General features: G+C 44.9%; 1 protein-coding gene across 3 annotated transcripts in view; it reads left to right on the top strand.

The window, feature by feature from the left end:
• Nucleotides 1-21,445, top strand: part of FBXO10 (F-box protein 10) — a 68,247-nt gene that overhangs the window by 16,035 nt on the left and 30,767 nt on the right. For all 3 annotated transcript variants that reach the window (XM_017853560.1, XM_017853562.1, XM_017853561.1), the window contains one exon: nucleotides 18,767-19,357. In XM_017853560.1, the coding sequence (XP_017709049.1) occupies nucleotides 18,773-19,357 (585 nt within the window). In that variant the 5' untranslated portion in view covers nucleotides 18,767-18,772. Of the gene's footprint in view, nucleotides 1-18,766; nucleotides 19,358-21,445 lie in introns of those variants that run through there.

The raw sequence follows: 21,445 nt of genomic DNA, 5'->3' as shown, positions 1-21,445 counted from the left end.
TCCAGGTGCACAGGCTCTGGGGACATTTGTTATTTTAATACCACATGTAGAGGCCCCAGTGGTAAAAAGGAAGGGCAAAACTTGAATGCATTGGAAAAACAAAAGAGTGTCACCTTGTTCTAAGAAATCCCTGTTGCTTCATGGATATCCATGGATTAGTGTAAAGATATAGTAAATAAAGCCAAATGGAATGACAGGGAATGTGCTTGTGTGCTCGGAGTCCAGAGGGAGCAATTGTTGGCTTCATTGTAGATTCAGAGCCCTGGAGTTAGGTACACAGGCAAGTTTGGGGGAAAGCAAGTGCTGAAGGGTAGACAGTAACCTGCTAGGAAATCCCCCTTCCCCTGAGAGGCCAGTGACTAAACCATTTACTTCCTACTATAGGTGGGCTTCTTGGAACCCCAAGAAAACCGAAGCTCCAGTAGTTTCTACCTCAGGTGGCTTGGCCCAAAATCCCCCAGACACCCTCACGTCATCCTAAGGGAAAAAAAATTGTGATTAATATTTGCAAAATTTTGAGTTCCTACCCTCACTGTTCCACCTAAATACCTCTCCTGGATGGATCTCCTTAAAGTATAGCTCTGGTCAGGCCACTTCCCTTCTGAGGAATCTATAATAGACAAGTACAAGCTTCTTAGTCTGGCATTCAAGGCCTTTCCCATCATGCAACTCGTGTAAGAGGGTAGAGCACCAGTGGCTCCAAGGGCTCAGAACTGACACCACCCAGGAAAGAGTAGTGCAGTCAATCTCAAGGTGCCCAAGGGCTTTACAATAATGCCCTTTAGAGTTTCACATGCTCTTTCAGCCAGAAATGGCTGGGCTTTGCTATGGTAACAAACAATCTGCAAGTTCTTAGTACCTTAACCCAAACAAAGGTATATTTTTCATGCATGGTGTATGTCCATCTTGGCTTGGTCGGCATATCTGCTTACTCTAAACATGTAAGGATCCAGGTTCCTAGAATAATCGTCATCTCAAATGTTGCCAGTTGCTGTGCCACAGAGAAAAGCAAGCTCTGGATGATCTTGCATAGGCAATGAAGTGCTCTAGTTGAGAAGTAATGCACATCTCTTCTACTCAAAACCCATTGGCTAGTACTAGCCTTGTGGCCCCATCTGACCTCAGGAGGGATCAGATGTACAATCTTGTCATGTGCCCAGAAGGAAGGAAAACTGGAAGTAGTTGATGAAGAGCATTGATTCCCAATACAATGTGCGTTCGATTTTTTAATCATCACAGAAAGCCTTTGGGGTGCTTTCAAGGTCCCCAATTTACATATGAGGAACCTGAGGCCAGAGAGGTTAAGTGACTCATTCAAGGTCACCTGCAACTCGACCCCAAGTCTTCTGGCTTTGAAATGTTTGGTCTTTGCATGATACAGAGAGAGCCGCTTCACTGAAAGGGTTGAAGCTGAGGAAGAAGAATGCTGCATCAAAGTGTGGGTGGGGCCTTTTATCACAATCACCAGGGAGCTTGTTAAAATGCACATAATTGGTTCCACTCCAGAGATTCTGATTCTGGAAGTCTGAAATGGAGCTAGGAATAGGCCCCAGGTGATTCTTAGAAAATATTTCAAGAGCCACAATTAAAGAATCTCTGCTATGGGAGGTTCTACTAAGTCTGGCTTAAAGAGTTCCTTTTTTCGGCCAGGGGTGGTGGCTCATGCCTGTAATCCCAGCACTCTGGGAGGCCGAGGCAGGCGGATCACCTGAGGTCAGGAGTTGAAAAGCAGCCTGGCCATGGTGAAACCCCATCTCTACTAAAAATACAAAAAAATTAGCCGGGTGTGGTGATGCGCACCTGTAATCCCAGCTACTCAGGAGGCTGAGGCAGGAGAATCGCTTGAACCCAGGAGGCGGGGGTTGCAGTGAGCCGAGATCATGCCATCGCACTCAAGCCTGGGCAACAAGAGCGAAACTCCATCTCAAAAAAAAAGAATTCTTTTTTCTTGATCTCTATAAGCTGCAATAGTGCTTAATTCTTTCTCTCTCACATTGTTATCAGCTGTGACAACAAATGTTGCTATCACCTAATGGGCAATACATTAATTATTCACCTAAAATTTGAGGTGGGGGCACGATGGGGGCTCATTTCTGCTTATTTATTTGCTTAAAAACACTGTTATTAAGCATGTACTTTGTGCTGCATATTGGATGGTATGTCGGGTTCTTGCTATATTCTCTATAACTGAATTATGGTAGCCTAGGGTATTCCTTATTGATGAGCTACTATGGGAAACGTGGCAAACCCATCTGGGACAGAAATTGTCAGTGCTGGGTACTATGGAATGTCACATGGGGCACACGATGCATTGACTGGGTTGAACACTTATATAGTAAAGTAAACTAGGCTCGAATTGACAGGGAAGCAGAGATGCATTTATGAGGGTTGGTGGTTGCGATTTGGGTCTCTCTTATAATCCCTCCTGAGACTTAGAATACTGACCGTTAGCAATAAATTCCAGGAGAACCCTAATGGAAAGTCCTGCAAAAAGACTATATGGAAGCCTCTCACCTGGAAGGCTGTAGAGGTTAGGTTCCTTTAGTGTTAGCTGATTTCACTCTTGAACACCTGTCAGAGTTGCTGCTTGTAGAAGGAAAGAACATCATGGATAAAGCATCTTAGAAAGCGCACAGTATGGTGCTCCCTGAAAGAAGAGTATATGGTTATACTCAGAGTTGCTGAGAAATCAAAAGCAGACTGTGGGGATGATGAGAACACAGAGCCTAACAAGTAGGTCAAAGCTCTTGGCAATGATTAAAGATGCTCTTTTCAGATGCAGCAGTTGGTCCTGGTTAAGATGAGATTGCCCGCTGGGAGGAAATGTTTGGGTAGTTGATGGTTAGCATACTTTCATATGGAAGGTTATGAAAATGGGGATAATGATGTCCTTTTGGTGGTTTTAAATTGAAGTGGCTAAATAATAAGGAAAGAAGAAATGAAACCAGGACAGCTAGAAAAGTATTATAGATGAGCCCGTCTTTATAGGGAGATAGATAAGAAATGTAGAAAGATAAATGTAAATGGTGTGGGGACATAGTATGTAAGCTGTTATGTGGGAGGGAGATTATCTGAGCTAGCTAGAAATGGACTTTGTGAACGGTCAAGGCCAGCTAGATGAAATGTAATATGTGAAGTAATTGAATCAGAGAACCATGCATAGGTCACCAAAACTTTATGGAAAGACAGCAAAATAACATTTTAAAATTACTTCTTAAGTGAGGCAAGCCAAGAACGTGGTTGGAGGAGAGGGCCTAACTGAGGCTGAGCTGCATCTACCCCACTCAGGGGTCCTCGCAGAGCTCCTTCCTTATGAGAATGACTTTGTGAGGAGAAAAGCAACATTCAAATTAAGAAAAGAATAATTAGAGGCAGAGCCATCCAAGGCCTCCGAAGGGGTAAAGAGGTCTGGGGTAAGGTTCAGAAGGGATGTAGAGTGCAAGGATATGAAGTTGTGAGGGAAAGAGTGAGTTATGTGAGAGTTCAATATAAAAGGGTTCATTTGAGCTGCCAGAGGTACTGCTCTCTTGTGATGATGGTCAGATCAGTTGTAGGTAATCATAAATCATCACTTATTGGCATCATTGCCTGAAAGAACCCATAGCCTGGGAAAAAATCAGCATCCTACTCACATAGTGCATAGACACGCAGACCCAGTATTGGAATAATCTAGGCACCCCGTAGCTAAGAATGCTCTCCTTATCTTTTCTGTTGCCCTGAGTAATTGTAATAGAGAAAGGAGTCAACACCAGGTATTGAGTCTTCAGAAAGAAAAGTACCCAGTCCCTATCGTAAACAATCCAGTGGAGGATGCAGAAGGCTAGAAACAATGACCAAGCCAGTAGAAAAAGCATCTCTAATATCCCCATTGTGGTTTTGACATATTCCATTAAAGAATACAGAACAGGCCGGGTGCGGTGGCTCACGCCTGTAATCCCAGCACTTTGGGAGGCTGAGACGGACAGATCACCTGAGGTCAGGAGCTCAAGACCAGCCTGGCCAACATGGTGAAACCCCCATCTCTACTAAAAATACAAAAATTAGCCAGGCGTGGTGGTACATGCCTGTAAAAAAAAAAGAACAAAAATATCTTCAACCGACTTATTTTTTGACAAAAGTACAAAAGTTATTCAACGGAGAAAGGATAACCTTTTTAACAAATGATCCTGGGACAGTTGGATAGCCATAGGCTAAAAAGAAAAACTTCAACATAAACTTTACACTTCAATAAGAAATTAACTCAAGATAGACCACAGGCTTAAGTATAAAGTGTAAACTATAGAACTTTTAGAAAAAAAGACAGAAAAAATCTTTTTTTTTTTTTTTTTTTTGAGATGGAGTCTTGCTCTGTCGCCCAGGCTGGAGTGCAGTGGCACAATCTCGGCTCACTGAAAGCTCTGCCTCCAGGGTTCATGCCATTCTCCTGCCTCAGCCTCCTGAGTAGCTGGGACTATAGGTGCCTACCACCACACCTGGCTAATTTTTTGTATTTTTAATAGAGACGGGGTTTCATCGTGTTAGCCAGGAGGGTCTCAATTTCCTGACTTCGTGATCCGCCCACCTCGGCCTCCCAAAGTGCTGGGATTACAGGTGTGAGCCACTGCGCCTGGCCAGGAAAAAAATCTTTAAGATCCAGAGCTAGGTAACAAGTTCTTAGACTTGACACCAAAAGCATAATTCATAAAAGGAAAAAAGGTCAAAAATGTGGTGATACTGTGGTGCTGGCGTAAGGATTGACAAATAGATCAATGAAACAATAAATAGTCCAGAAATAATCCCACACTACCATTGTTTGATTTTTTTTGAAAAAGGCACCAAAGCAACCCAATAAGGAAAGGAGACTGTTTTCAACAAATGGTGCTAGAATAACTTGATATCCACATAGAAAAAGAAGGAACCTCAACCACTACCTCATACCATGACAAAAATTAATTCATGATGGATCATAGAACAGTATGTAAAAGTCAAAACCACAAAACTTTTAGACAAGAGAATATATCCATGACTTAGGAATTAACAAAGCTTTCTCAGAGAGAAGAAAATAATCATAAAAGGAAAGAAATGGTAAGTTAGACTTCATTAAAATTAAAAACTTCTCACCAAAAGATTCCATTAAGACAATGAAAAGGCAAACCACAGATTGGAAGAAAATATTCAAAGAACATGTATCTGGCAAAGGACATATAAAGAAGTCCTATAATATAAAAAAAAAAAAAAATTAAAAATAGACAAAAGGACCGGGCGCAGTGGCTCACACCTGTAATCCCAGCACTTTGGGAGACCAAAGTGGGAGGATCACCTGGGGTCAGGAGTTTCAGACCAGCCTGGCCAACATGATGAAACCCCATCTCTACTAAAAATGCAAAAATTAGCCAGGCATGGTGGTGGGCGCTTGTAATCCCAATTACTCAGGAGGCTGAGGCAGGAGAATCACTTGAACCTGAGAGGCAGAGGTTGGAGGTTGCGGTGAGCCCAGGTCGTGCCACTGTACTGTAGCCGGGGTGATAAGAGCGAAACTCCATCTGGAAAAAAAAAAACAGACAAAACATTTGAACAAGTACTTCAAAAAGGAGATATATGAATGGCCAGTAATCACATGCAAAATATCTCAACATCATGTATTATGAAGAAAATGCAAATTAAAATCAAAATGATACACCATTACATACCCACCAGAATGATAAAATTTTAAAAACCAGCAGCAGCTGGGCATGTTGGTTTACTCCTATAATCCCAGCACTTTGGGATGCCGAGGCAGCAGGATCACTTGAACCTGGGAATTCAAGGTTGCAGTGAACTATGATCACACCAAGCACTCCAGCCTGGGTGACAAAGTGAGACCCCGCAAAAAACAAACAAAAAACACCACAACAAATGTGGAGCAACTGTGCTTCTTATTCTTTCTTGGTAGGAGTTAAAATAGTATAGTCTCTCTGGGAAAAGAACCTAGGAATTCCACTCCTAAGTACTGACTCAAGAAAAATTAAAACATGTCCACAAAAACACTTACATAAGAATATTCACAGCAGCATTATCCATAATAACCCCAAACTGAAAGTAATTCAGGTTTCCATCAAGGAGAATTTTTAAAAAACTGTTATATATTAACACTTAATACAATGAAATACTACTGAGCAGTTAAAAAGTAAACTACATGCAATGAAATGAGTGAATCTCAAAATACTATGCTGAACAAAAGAAGCCTTACACAGAAGAATACATACTGCATGATCCCATTTATATGCAATTCTAGAACAGACAAAACTAATCTGTAGTAGAAAATCATGATAATAGGAATTTGAGGAGATAAGAGAAAAAAAACAGCGGTTGCCTCTTGGAGTTGGGGGTGGAACTTGACAGACGAGTCATGAGAGAACTCTCTAGGGTATTCAATTTCTTGATAGGGGGTTGTATTGCACATATGACTGCATTTGTCAGTTCTGCAAATACACACTACGGTACATCCATAGCACGGAATAGTCCTCAGCATCATAAACAAACTTTTGATGCACACCACAAGTAGGATGAGCCTCCACTGAATTACATTGAATGAAAAAAAGCCAGTCTCAATAGGTGACACACTGTGTAATTCTACTTATATAACATTTTTGAAATGATACAGTTTTAGAACTGGAGGACAGATTAATGGTTGCCATTAATTAATTCTGTTGGGACAGAAGAGAGGAGGCAGGATGGAGATGTGTATAGTTACAAAAGGGCAACACAAGGGAGCCATATGGTGTTGGAACCATTCACCGTCTTTACTGGTAGTAGATACACAAAGTTACACAGGTGATAAACTTGTATAGAACTTAATACACATGCACAAGTGAGTACAAGTAAAACTGGAGAAATCTAAATTAGATGTTGGACTATACAATGTCACTATGCTAGTGTGATATTATACTATAGATTTGCAAAAGGTTACCATTGGAGTAAACCAAGCAAAGAATGCAAAGGATCTCTATTATTTCTTATAACTCCATGTGAATCTACAATTTTCTCAGCGAACATTTTTTAAAGACAGCTTCTTAAAGAAGCTGTTATGCTATCTTGACATACCACATACCAAGGAAGCTATCAAAGGGTACAGGGGTTGTGCCAGAAGGACTGAGGAACCAAAGTGGGGCCAAAGATAGCTTAATTTGAACTTTAATAAAAGTAGGGATTTCAAAGACTTGAAACTCATAAAGTACGTTTTAGTCCATGACTTCATAATAGTTTAAAAACATACACATGGCCAGGCGCAGTGGCTCACGCCTGTGATCCCAGCACTTTGGGAGGCTGAGGCAGGTGGATCATGAGGTCAAGAGATCGAGACCATCCTGGCCAACATGATGAAACCCTGTCTCTACCAAAAATACAAAAATTAGCTGAGCATGGTGCCCCGTGCCTGTAGTCCCAACTACTCAGGAGGCTGAGTCAGGAGAATTGCTTGAACCCAGGAGGCAGAGGTTGCAGTGAGTCAAAATTGTGCCACTGTACTCCAGCCTGGTGACAGAGCGTATATATCTATATATATTTATATAACCTGAATTCCTGAATTGTTCACTGCTGTGGTCTGAATATGTCCCCTCAAAATTTATGTGTTGGAAACCTAATCCCCAATGCAGCAGTGTTGGGAGGTAAAAGGTCATAAGGGCTCTTCCTCAGGAATGGAAGGTTTTGTGGGGATGCATTCTCCATTCTTCTGCAGTGTGCAGACACAGATTTTTATCCCTCTTGCTTTTCTACCTTCCACCATCTAAGAACAGAGCGAGGACGTCCTCACCAGGTGCCAGCACCTTGATCTTGGACTTCCCAGGCACCAGAACTGTGAGAAATAAATGTCTGTTTTGTTTTGTTTTTTTCTTTTTTTGAGACGGAGTCTTGCTCTGTCATCCAGGCTGGAGTGCAGTGGCGTGATCTCGGCTCACTGCCAGCTCTGCCTCCTGGGTTCACACCATTCTCCTACTTCAGCCTCCTGAATAGCTGGGACTACAGGCGCCCGCCACCACGCCTGGCTAATTTTTTTTTTGTATTTTTAATAGAGATGGCATTTCACCATGTTAGCCAGGATGGTCTCAATCTCCTGACCTCGTGATCCACCTGCCTCAGCCTCCCAAAGTGCTGGGATCACAGGTGTGAGCCACCGCGCCCGGCCATAAATGTCTGTTCTTTATAGATTAGTCAGATTCAAGAATTCCGACATAGTTGCACTAAACAGACTAAGACATAAATTGGTACTGGAGGAGTAGGGTGTTGCTATAACAAACACCTAAAAATGTAGAAGCAACTTGGAAACAGATAATGGGTAGAAGCTGGAACAGTTTTGAAGCAAATGCTGGAAAATGCTTCATTGACATGAATGCCACATTAAGGGTGGTTCTGGCCAGAGCCTGGAGAAAGAAGGGATATAGGGGAAGCCTCATTCTTCTTACAGATTACTCGAGTGGTTGCAACAGTGAAGACTAGTCTGATGAGGTCTCAGACAGAAATGAGGAACAAGGTATTGGAAACTGGAAGAAAGGTTATCTTTCTTATAAGGTGGCAAAGAACTTGGCTGAATCAATGTCTGTGTCCTAGGACCCTATAGAAGGAGAAAAGAGAGAAAGCTAGGAAAGCTAGGTGATTTGGCAGAAGAAATCTCTAAGCAGCAAAGCATTCACAATGTTGCGTGACTGCTTCTAACTGCTTATAGTAAAATGGGAGAAGAAAGGATTTAAAGACAATTTATGATTAAAAGGGAAGCAGAACACAAAGATTTGAAAAACTCTCAGTCTGGTTATGTAAAGAATTTTTAAAATGGTTTAGAAGAGAAAACCAAGGGTGTGGCCAAGTGACCATTTGATTTTCAAAGCTGCTTCTGCCGTCACAGGCCTTGAATGCTAGTGCTATGAGGGCAAACCAGCTTAAAGGGACAGGCCCAAGGCACTCTTGGAACCTTGGAGCTCATTGCTTAGGGATGCTTCAGGCCTCTGTTCCCTGGTCACCCCACTGGTGGCTCAAGCAGGCCCAGGTGTGGCTGGGCTGCAGATCCCAGGGCACAAGCAGTCTACCTTGGTGCTATCCCCGGGGGCTAACTGTAGAGTTGCCGAGTACAAGAGCCGTGGAGTCATGTGTGCCTCTACCTGGATTTCAAAGGATGCTACTTGGAGCCCTATTTGGGCTCCAAGTAGAGTGACCTAGTGGAGTCTTGGAAGCAGGGCCACCAGCACATAGCACCAGCCTGGGAAAGGCACAGGTATTAACTGCAGACTTTCAGAGCTGTGTGGGCTATGTCCAGCAACGCTGTGGAGGCAGGGCCTTCCAGGGCCTTGGAGACCCAGCCCCCAACTCATTGTGTCCAGAAGGTTGGACATGGAGTCAAAGAAGATTATTCTCCAGCCTTAAGATTTAGTGTTGTTTGCCCTGTTTTGGACTTACTTCGGACCAGTGACTTTTTTCTTCTTGTCTGTTTCTCTCTTGCAGTGGGAATGTCTATCCTGTGCTATCCCACCATTGTATTTTGGAAGCACATAGCTTGTTTGATTTTACAGGCTCACAGCTGGAGGGGAATTTGCCTCAGGATGAATCATGCCTTGACTGTCATCCACATCTGGTTTAGATGAGACTGTGGACTTAGACTTTAAAATTGATGCTGGAACAAGTTAAGACTTTTTGGGGCTATTGGGATGGATGCACTTTGCATGTGAGAAGGACATGAATTTTGAGAGCCAATCACTTTCAGAGAACAACAGGGAACCCATTCATTATCTTGAAAACTGAGAAATAGGCTGGGTGCAGTGCTTCATGCCTGTAATCGCAGCACTTTGGGAGGCCGAGGTAGGTGGATCACTTGAGGCCAGGAGTTCAAGACCAGCCTGGCCAACAGGGGTAAACCCCATCTCTACAAAAACTACAAAAATTAGCTGGGCATGGTGGTGGGCACCTGTAGTCCCAGCAACTTGGGAGGCTGAGGCAGAGAATCGCTTGAACCTGGAAGGCTGAGATCATTGAACCTTCCGTGAACCTGGAAGCCAAGATCACGCCACTGCACTCCAGCCTGGGCAACACAGCAAGACTCTGTCTCACAAAAAAAAAAAAAAAAAAAAAAAAAAAAGCTGGGCACAGTGGCTTATGCCTGTAATCCCAGCACTTTAGGAGGCTGAGCCGGGCCGATCACTTAAGGTCAGGAGTTTGAGACCAGCCTGGCCAACACAATGAAACCCCGTCTCTACTAAAATACAAAATTACCCATGCATTGTGGCAGGTGCCTGTAATACCAGCTACTCAGGAGGCTGAGGTGGGACAATCACTTGAACCTGGGAGGTGGAGGTTGCAGTGAGCAAAGATCATGCCTCTGCACTCCAGCCTGGGCAACAGAGTGACACTCCATCTCAAAAAAAAAAAAACCAAAAAACTGAAACAAAACAGAAGAAAACTGAGAAATAAAAGGAAAGCATCAAGCTGGCTCTTCCTGTATGTACTGTGCCACTGGATAACCAAATAGTGGATGAATAGAATTATAAAATCTCCTTATAAAATTATTTCAGCTAATCAAAGCCAAATGAGTTTTGATTGGGCTTGGTTTTTGTTTTGTTTTGTACTGTTTTTGGTGTTCTTTGGTGAATTAAGAGTATTAACATTTCGTTACCACCAATGAATTGCTGGATAGAGGCATTGAGCACCACTGGCTACTAACATCAAAAAAGAGACAACCAGAAATGTGGCTCCTAATAAAAAAGTGCAGTGCCCCTTGTAGTGTTGTTAAAGGGGTTGAGCCTGAGTTTGAGCAAGCCTCTGGATCCAGCTGCCAGCATGCAGGAAGTGCAGGTGACAGGAACAAGTGAACTCTCCTTCAAGTAATGCATACTGTCAGCAAAATTCAGACCATGAGAAACTCTGGTCAGATGAGTCAGGGTTTTCAACAAATAAATTGTAAAGAAAAGATAGAGGGGAACCGGCAGATGAAATGAGAATCAAAAGACCTATCAAAGCCACAAACTTGGCCAGGCGCGGTGGCTCACGCCTGTAATCCCAGCAGTTTGGGAGGCTGAGGTGGGCAGATTATGAGGGCAGGAGATCAAGACCATGCTGGCTAACACAGTGAAACCCCGTCTCTACTTAAAATGTGAAAAAATTAGCCGGGCGTGGTGGTGGGCGCCTGTAGTCCCAGCTACTCGGGAGGCTGAGGCAGGAGAATGGCGTGAACCCGGGAGGCGGAGCTTGCAGTGAGCCGAGATCCGGCCACTGCACTCCAGCCTGGGTGGCAGAGCAAGACTCCTCAAGAAAAAAAAAAAAAAAATAAACAAAAAGTTTGGTGACTTTTTTTTTTTTTTTTTTTGAGACGGAGTCTTGCTCTGCACCCAGGCCTTGGAGTGCAGTGGCCGGATCTCGGCTCAGCTGCAAGCTCCGCCTCGGGTTCACGCCAATTCTCCTGCCTCAGCCTCGAGTAGCCCCTTTTTGGGGGGGGCTACAGGCGCCCTCCCTCCTCGTCGCCCGGCTAGTTTTTTGTATTTTTAAGTAGACAGGGTTTCACCGTATTAGCCAGGATGGTCTCGATCTCCTGACCTCGTGATCCGCCCGTCTCGGCCTCCCAAAGTGCTGGGATTACAGGCTTGAGCCACCGCGCCCAGCCAAAAGTCCACAAACTTAAGGACAAAACTAAAAACTGTGGCCTCTAAGGATGCATACTGAGGTGATAAAACCATAAAGAAATGCTCAGATGTGAATTCTACACAAATCAAGACTGAACTTACTTTTTGAGGAAGGGTTGGAATGGGGGGACACAGAGAGGCTTTTAGGGCGCTGACAACATTTGTGTTTGATCCAGGTGGTGGTGAACAGGATACTTGCCTTGTAAAATGATTCTGTAAACTCACATTTGCTTTGTGTGATCTGTGTTTTGTTTCACATGTTTAAAATGTTGGCTAGAGCTGTTCTCCGGGTGCTATACAAGCCCAGGGGAGGCACTTAATTTCTGAGGGGAGAGGATAAAGAAAGGTCCTCTGAAAGGTATTATTGGGAAGGCGAGGGTAGGTTGGGAGCAGTGTCAGAGATGAGGCTAGAGAAAGAGACAAGCTCACAACTGATCTTCTGTACTAGGCTTGACCCAGGACTCCATGGGGAACCACTGAGGAATTTTAAGCCAACAAGTGGCAAGATCAGATTTGTATTTTAGAAAGATCCCCGGGTGTGGTGGCTCACACCTGTAACATCAGCACTTTGGGAGACCGAGGCGGGCAGATCATGAGGTCAGGAGATTGAGACTATCCTGGCTAATACGGTGAAACCCCATCTCTACTAAAAATACAAAAAATGAACCAGGCATGGTGGCACGTGCCTGTAGTCCCAGCTACCCAGGAGAATCGCTTGAATCCAGGAGGCAGAGGTTGCAGTGAGCCAAGATGGCACCACTGTACTCCAGCCTGGGCAACAGAGGGAGACTCCGTCTCAAAAAAAAAAAGAAGAAGAAGAAGAATCTGTCATAGTAATCCAAACCAAAGAAGTAATGCAGGGACAGGGAGGATAGTGAAGAAAGTATTGATAGGAGGGATTGCTTAAGGAGGCAGAAACACAGGACTTCAGAGAACATTGGGTAGAGAGGGAGGAAAGGAGGGAGAAAAGAAATCAAGGAGGTTTCTCTAGTTCTGTCTTGGGCAGCTAGGTGGAAAATGATGGTGTTACTAACCCAGGAATACAGTACAGGTGGTGGAGCAGGGATGGGGAGAGATGATAATATATACTATTTAAAAAATGGAGATGATGTTTACATGCAATGATATGCACAGAGCTGAAGCATACAATCCAATGAGGTTTCTATTTTTTATTTTTTGAGATGGAGTCTTGCTCTGTCACCCAGGGAGTGCAGTGGCACAGTCTTGGCTCACTGCAACCTCTGCCTCCCAGGTTCAAGTGATTGTCCTGCCTCAGCCTACCAAGTAGTTAGGATTACAGGCACACACCATCACGCCTGGATAATTTTTGTGTTTTTAGTAGAAACGGGGTATCACCATGTTGGCCAGGCTGGTCTCAAACTCATGACCTCAGGTGATCCACTCGCCTCGGCCTCCCAAAGTGCTGGGATTACAGGCATGAGCCACCGCACCCAACCTCCAGTGAGGGTTTTTTGATGTATGCACCCATATAACTAACACACCAGTCAAGATATAAAACATTTCCTTCACCCTAAAGTTCCCTTGTAACCCCTTCCAGTTAATCTCCACCTTGCTGGCAAGCACTATTGGGTTGTGTTTGTTTTTTGAGACAGGGTTTTGCTGTCGCCCAGGCTGGAGTGCAGAGACACCATCAGCTTATTGTAACCTCAAACTCCTAGACTCAAGGGATTCTCCCACCTCAGCCTCCTGAGTAGCTGGGACTACAGGTGCACACCACCATGCCTGGCAAAAATTTTTTAACTTTTTTGTAGAGACAGAGTCTTGCTATGTTGTCCAGGCTGATCTCAAACTGGACTCAAGCTGTCCTCCCACCTCAGCTTCCCAAAGTGCTGGCATTACAGGGGTGAGCCACTGTGCCTGGCCTAAGCGCTATTTTGATTTTTATCACCAAGGCTAGTTTTGTCTTTTTTGTTTGTTTTGTTTTGTTTTTTGAAATAAGTGGCTTGCTCTGTCACCCAAGCTTAAGTGCAGTGGCTCAATCCTGTTTCACTGCAGCCTTGATTTCCTGGGCTTAAGTGATCCTCCCACCTCAAGCACCCTAGTAGCTGGAACTACAGGTGTGCGTCACCACACTCAGCTAATTTTTTGTTTTTTGTTTTGTTTTGTTTTTAGAGATGGGGGTCTCAGCATGTTACCTAAGCTGGTCTCAAACTCCCGAACTCAAGTAGTCCACCTACCTGGACCTCCCAAAGTGCTGGCATTACAGGCGTCTGCCACTATGTCCAGCCCCAGTGTATTATTTTTGAGGTTCATACATATTCTTGTCTACATCAATGGTTTATCCCTTTTTATTGCTGAATAGTACCCGGTAGTACAAATACACCAGAACTTGTTAATCCACACTTCTGTTGATGGACATTTGGGTTGTTTCCAGTTTGTTTGTTTGTTTTACTATTATGAATACAGCTGCTGTAAACATTCTTGCCTAAGTCTTTGTAAACACCTATTTTCATTTATCTTGTATAAATAACTAGGAGTGGAATTCCTGGTTCATAGGATGGGTTTGCATTTAACTGTAGAAGAAACTGAAACACTTTTCTAAAGTGATTCTAAGACCAGACTTGGTGGCTCACATCTGTAATCCCAGCACTTTGGGAGGCCAAGGCAGGCGGATCACTTGAGGTCAGAAGTTTGAGACCAGCCTGGCCAATATGGTGAAACCCTGTCTCTACTAAAAATACAAAAATTAGCCAGGCATGGTGGCACGCACCTGTAGTCCCAGCTACTTGGGAGTCTGAGGCATGAGAATTGCTTGAACCTGGGAGGCAGAGGCTGCAGTGAGCAAAGATCATGGCCACTGCATCCAAAAATAAAAAAGAAAGACTTCTCTAGGAGTTACTCCATGATTTCTCAACCTATTAGTGAAGGTCTTTTGCCAACTTTGTTTTGTTTTGTCTTTCACTATGTCTTCTCCCCTCTTATTAAACTGTCAGCAACTTGAGCACAGAGACCATGTCTTAATACCAATTTATTAATATTTTCTCTTAGGACCTGTTACATAATAAGGCTTAATAGATGTCTGTCGGATGAGTGAATGAACAAAATTAAACACAGAAGTTAAGTGGAAAATTAGAATAATTTTCATAGCAGGTGATCCCTACTATATCCGATGAAGTCTTGCCTTGAACATGTGTAGCCCAGCCTTCAGCCTAGGAACTGCCCCTCCTACCCCACCCCCTCTGTGCTATTCACTGTATTCTGGTACCTCACCTCACAAATGCAAGCCTCTTTAGCAGCGCAGAACTCAAATCTGCCTTCCTGGTGGGACTGCCACTCTGCTTGGGCTCCATCTCTTTACACCATAGTAAGAAAGTGCCTCAGAACGAACGCCAGGATGTTCTTGGCACTCACCTCGTATGTTTCCTTTCTTTCAAAAATCAGTCTTTTTTTTTTTTTTGAGATGAAGTTTCGCTCTTGTTGTCCAGGCTGGAGTGCGATGGTGTGATCTCGGCTCACTGCAACCTCTGCCTCCCAGGTTCAAGTGATTCTTCTGCCTCAGCCTCCCAAGTAGCTGGGATTACAAGTGTGCACCACCACGCCCGGCTAATTTTGTATTTTTAGCAGAGATAGGGTTTCACCATGTTGGTGAGGCTGTTCTTGAACTCTTGACCTCAAGTGATCCACATACCTCGGCCTCCCAAAGTGCTGAGATTACAGGTGTGAGCCACCGTACCCGGCCAAAAATCACAGTCTTGAGCAGCTTGCTGCTCAGTGCCTGAAAACACATATTCACTTGCCTCATATATTTTGTCCAGCTTTGTAGTTGTTTATGGCAGGAAGGGATTATCCAGTTTTAGTTATTCTGTCATGGCCTGAAGTGGAAGTGAGGATTCCATTTTGGATATGATGTTCAGTTTTTGGTATCTATGGAACATCCAGGTAGAAATGTCCAAAAGAGAATTGGATATTCACGTGTGGAGCTTGAAAGATGATTGGGGCTAGACATTTGGATTTTGTAGTCATGCATTTCCAGTGGTAGTTGAAGCCAAGGGAATGGATGTGATTGCTCAGCTACAAAGTGGATACAGAATGAGTAGAAGAACAATTTTCTCTTAAAAAGCCTGAGAGGCCAGGCGTCATGGCTCATGTCTGTAATCCCAGCACTTTGGGAGGCCAAGATGGGCAGATCACAAGGTTAGGAGTTCAACACCAGCCTAACCAACATGGTAAAACCCCGTCTTTACTAACAATACAAACAAATTAGCCGGGCATGGTGGTGCGCACCTGTAATCCCAGCAACAGCTACTCAGGAGGCTGAGGCAGGAGAATCACTTGAACCTGGGAGGCAGAGGTTGCAGTGAGCCGAGATCGCGCCACTGCACTCCGGCCTGGGTGATACAGCGAGACTCTGTCTCCAAAAAAAAAAAAAAAAAAAAAGCCGGAGAATGTATAACTAAAGAAATAAATGAAGAACAGGAAACATCAGTGTCATAGAAGCTGCCATAAATAAACTGGTGTCCATCTTTGGGAGTGGCAGATGCCAACTTTTCTCTTAGTAAAGTCTCACTGGTGATCATTAGAGAAGAACCTACTCACCTGGGCTCCAGTATGAATCTGCAGAATTAAAGCCACACCTGTCTTGAGGAAGTTCAACATTTCTTCCAGACAATCATACATTTGTGCTCCTAGCCTTCTTGGGGCTTAGATAACTGACAAGTATGATTAGCATTTTCATAAAATTGAGAGGATACCCAAGGCCCTAGAGAGGTCAACAATTTGATGAAGGTCAGTTGTTTCTAGTCCTACTTTATTTATTTATTTGTTTATGAAATGGAGTCTCACTCTGTCACCCAGGCTGGAGTGTAGTGAGGCAATCTTGGCTCACTGCAACCTCTGCCTCCCAGGTCCAAACGATTCTCCTGCCTCAGCCTCCCAAGTAGCTGGGATTACAGGTGGCCACGACCACACCCGGCTAATTTTTGTTTTGTTTTGTTTTGTTTTGAGACAGAGTCCTGTTGTGTCGCCCAGGCTGAAGTGTAGTGGCACGATCTTGGCTCACTGCAACCTCCACCTCCTGGGTTCAGGCAATTCTCCTGTCTCAGCCTCCTGAGTTGCTGGGAGTATAGGCGCACGCCCCGAAGCCTGGCTAATTTTTTTGTATTTTTAGTAGAGGCAGGATTTCACTGTATTGGCCAGGCTGGTCTCGAACTCCTGACCTCAGGTGATCCACCTGCCTTGGTGTCCCAAAGTGCTGGGATTACAGGCACGAGCCACTGCACCCAGCCAAATTTTTGTATTTTTTAGTAGAGACTAGTTTTCACCACGTTGGCCAGGCTGGTCTGGAACTCCTGACCTCAGGTAATCCACCCACCTTGGCCTCCCAAAGTGCTGGGATTATAGGCGTGAGCCACCATGTCCACTCATAGTCCTACTTTCTAGTTGTCTAGGGACTTGGGTTTCAGACTTGGAAGTTGCTCTAGGTCATCTACTCGGTCCCCTTGTTTTTTAAGTGGGAAAATTGACACTCATAAATGAGAGACCTTGAACTAGGTATAAACACAAGTAAATGAAGCCAGCTGACATCATCAGGGATATCTGATGGCATTCAAAGGGCAAGGGTAAAGCTGAGCTTTGAGAATAGACTGGAGCCATGACCTGCAGTGCTGTAGAAAACCGGACGTCCCTTGCTTCTGCCCTTTTCTCTGCTTTTTTCTGTGTCTCTAATTTATTCTTCTCTCAATGTAGATCAGCTTCTTTTGTCTTGTCTCCTCCTATGCCCCAGCCTGGGGAAAATGATCACCAGAGGCTATTCCTGAGTTTATAGCTTAGGAAAGAGGCCACTCATTCCCCACCATTCAGGAATGAGGCCAGCCTGATTCTAGAATTGCAACTCCTGTTCTCCTGGGAAAGGCCTCGATGGCCCCTTTAGAACCATCCAGAGTCCAATCAGTAGCAGTCAAGGGGTCGGGGATCCTTTGTTCTACACACACATCTGCTGGGAACCTTACCTCTATAATCATGTGATATAAATCACTGGTAGGGGAGAAGAAGATTTTCCAGAAAAAGCAATAGGTAGATGGCTGGGCAGCCAGCCCATAGGGGTTCAGAATAACCAATTAACTGCTCAGGATAACCAATGGCAGAGCCAGGACCAAAACCCACAGCATCTGACTCAGCAGTAGTCTTTCCTGGGGCTGCCCCACATGGGGAAACAGTAATTACTTGATCTGGGAATGAGCAGAGACAGACAGATGGACAGTCACTGCCTCAGTTCTTTCCTAATGGTATGAAGAGATAGAGGTCTCTTTCCTGAGAGTGTAGGGGATCCAGAGCTCTAGCAGCCTAACAGCCAAAGGTAAGTTCCCTCTTAGGAGTCCAGACTCTTCTAGTTGCAAGTCATAGAAACCCAAATCAAACCAGCTTGAGCAAAAGGGGGATTTAGTAGAAGGCCATTGGGATATCCTACAAAATTGAAGGAAGAACTGTAGATTCTAAGACATCTTTAAGAATCTGGAATCGGTACTATCAGGACACAGACACACACACGTGCTTACCTTGTTTTCTTCCTCTTTTTAAAGTGTCATATTTCTGTTTGGCTTTTATACCACAAGGTTTCCTCCACATGGTGGTGAACCTGGCAGTTCTGGAGTCATATCCTTATAACATCTGACCATAGAGAAAAGAGAGTTTTCCTTGCTAATTCCTGGTAGAAAAATCTAGAGTAGGATTCACATCGAAAGGATGGGTCCTCTGACTGGCTAGGCCTTGTTTATTTGCTCACCCTTGGGCTCAGGAGATGGCAGGGTGTATTTTAAGAAAGGGACTGGAGGCTGGGTGCGGTGCCTCACACTTGTAATCCCAGCACTTTGGGAAGCCAAGCCGGGCAGATCACCTGAGGTTGGGAGTTTGAGACCAGCCTAACCAACATGGAGAAACCTGGTCTCTACTAAAAATACAAAATTAGCCAGGTGTGGTAGTGCATGCCTGTAACCCCAGCTACTTGGGAGGCTGAGGCAGGAGAATCGCTTGAATCTGGGAGGCGGAGGTTGTGGCGAGGTCGAGATCGTGCCACTTACACTCCAGCCTGGGCAACAAGAGTGAAACTCCATCTGAAAAAAAAAAAATTTAAAGGGGGACTGGTAAGTAGGGCAGACAGAGATCTCTTTTGTTTTGTGTCTGTCTCCTAGGTGACCATGGAGGCTGGTGGCCTGCCCTTGGAGCTATGGCGCATGATCTTAGCCTACTTGCACCTTCCCGACCTGGGCCGCTGCAGCCTGGTATGCAGGGCCTGGTATGAACTGATCCTCAGTCTCGACAGCACCCGCTGGCGGCAGCTGTGTCTGGGTTGCACCGAGTGCCGCCATCCCAATTGGCCCAACCAGCCAGATGTGGAGCCTGAGTCTTGGAGAGAAGCCTTCAAGCAGCATTACCTTGCCTCCAAGACATGGACCAAGAATGCCTTGGACTTGGAGTCTTCCGTCTGCTTTTCTCTATTCCGCCGGAGGAGGGAACGACGTACCCTGAGTGTTGGGCCAGGCCATGAGTTTGACAGCCTGGGCAGTGCCTTGGCCATGGCCAGCCTGTATGACCGAATTGTGCTCTTCCCAGGTGTGTACGAAGAGCAAGGTGAAATCATCCTGAAGGTGCCCGTGGAGATTGTAGGGCAGGGGAAGTTGGGTGAAGTGGCCCTGCTGGCCAGCATTGATCAGCACTGCTCAACCACACGCCTGTGCAACCTTGTCTTCATGCCAGCCTGGTTCTCACCCATCATGTATAAGGTGGGTGTCCACATCAATAGACGGCCTTTCTAGTCCTGACCCCAGGGGCTTGGCCTCTTTTCTGGGTTTTTCATCCCTTTTTTGGTTGGAATTGAAAGTTAAGAGTTATTATTATACTCATACTCCTCTGAGTGCTGAACCAGTTGAGAAACAGGCACAGTGATCAGTAGAGCTCAGAATTCTGCTTTATTCCTGGTAAAGCTGTATTTAAAAATGGCTTGGGCTTGGAACCAAAATTCTTTTGCACCTCTTCCCTTTCCAACTGGACCAACTGGAGCCACCAGTGGAGCAGCTAGGCGGGAAAGCCGGGTTCTGGGAGCATGCCACTTGGTGACAGGAAGCAGAGAGCACATTAGCTGTTCATGGAGGCAGGCCTGAGCGAGAGCCACAGAGGAAAAAGGCTATACAGGACTAGTCACCTTCAGCACATGAACCCCACACCCTGTATGGGATCAAGGGAGGGCAGGCTTTTACCATGATTTGCTAATTCTCAAGGGCGATGGTGAGAAGGTCAGGAAATATTTGTCCAACACATTCCATCCGTGAACGCAGAGCCAGAAGATGGTTCAAAGTAAAGCAGGTGTCCAGGTGTTGGTAGTTCCTGGCAGAACAGTCTATAGCTTATGCATTGCCTAGAAACTTGGATTATGTAGGCAGTCAATAAAAATTACATTGCTTTCCTGCCTGCTCATAAAAAATAAAAGATTTTTGGGCCGGGCGCGGTGGCTGAAGCCACCCAGCGCTTTGGGAGGCCAAGACGGGCGGATCACGAGGTCAGGACATCGAGACCATCCTGGCTAACACGGTGAAACCCCGTCTCTACTAAAAAATACAAAAAACTAGCCAGGCGAGGTGGCGGGTGCCTGTAGTCCCAGCTACTCGGGAGGCTGAGGCAGGAGAATGGCGTGAACCCGGGAGGCGGAGCTTGCAGTGAGCTGAGATCCGGCCACCGCACTCCAGCCTGGGCGACAGAGCAAGACTCCTTCTCAAAAAAAAATAAAATAAAATAAAAGATTTTTGGCCGGGCGCAGTGGCTCACACCTGTAATCTCAGCACTTGGGAGGCGAAGGCAGGCGGATCACCTGAGGTCAGGAGTTCGAGACCAACATGGTGAAACTTTGTCTCTACTAAAAATACAAAATTAGCGGGGCATGGTGGCAGGCACCTGTAATCCCAGCTACTCAGGACACTGAGGCAGGAGAATCGCTTGAACCCGGGAGGCGGTGGTTACAGTGAGCTGAGATCCTGCCATCACACTCCAGCCTGGAGGACAAGAGTGAGACTTCGTCTCAAAAAAAAAACAGGGCCAGGCGCGGTGGCTCAAGCCTGTAATCCCAACACTTTGGGAGGCCGAGATGGGCGGATCACGAGGTCAGGAGGTCGAGACCATCCTGGCTAACACAGTGAAACCCATCTCTACTAAAAATACAAAAAAAAAATTAGCCTGGCGAGGTGGCAGGCACCTGTAGTCCCAGCTACTCTGGAGGTTGAGGCAGGAGAATGGCGTGAACCCGGGAGGCAGAGCTTGCAGTGAGCTGAGATCCGGCCACTGCACTCCAGCCTGGGCTACAGAGCAAGACTCTGTCTCAAAAAAAAAAAAACTATATATATATATATGTGTGTGTATATATATATAAGATTTTTTTAGTATATTGTCATTATTACCAATAACAATTGTCTCTCATGTTTATAATGATCCTTATACCACTGGTCATTTATAACAGACATATGTCATATGCATGCCATATGCCTTATAGCCATTATCTCATGGGTTCCTCTCCACATGTCTATGAGATAGGTAATGTCATCTGATTTTATAGATGAGGAAACAGAGGCTCAGCAAGATTAAGTGTCATATCAAGGTCTCGGTAAGATCCAAAGCCTATTCATAATCTAGGTGACTTTCCATCTGTCACCTCATTGGACCCCCACAGCAAACATTTGTGTAAATGAAGTAGATGTGGTATCACTATTTTGCAAATGAGGGCTACTGAAGGTCAGAGATGGTAAGTAACTTTCTCAAGTGGGTAATTAGGGAAGTTAGATCCCAAGTTCAGGCCTTCTTTTTTTTTTTTTTTTTTTTTTTTT

Source organism: Rhinopithecus bieti, unplaced genomic scaffold (assembly GCF_001698545.2).
Source record: "Rhinopithecus bieti isolate Rb0 unplaced genomic scaffold, ASM169854v2 scaffold_36417, whole genome shotgun sequence".
NCBI classification, from domain to species: Eukaryota; Metazoa; Chordata; class Mammalia; order Primates; family Cercopithecidae; genus Rhinopithecus; species Rhinopithecus bieti.
The sequence above is the reverse complement of the archived record's forward strand: the minus strand, read 5'-3'. Positions and strand labels throughout refer to the sequence as shown.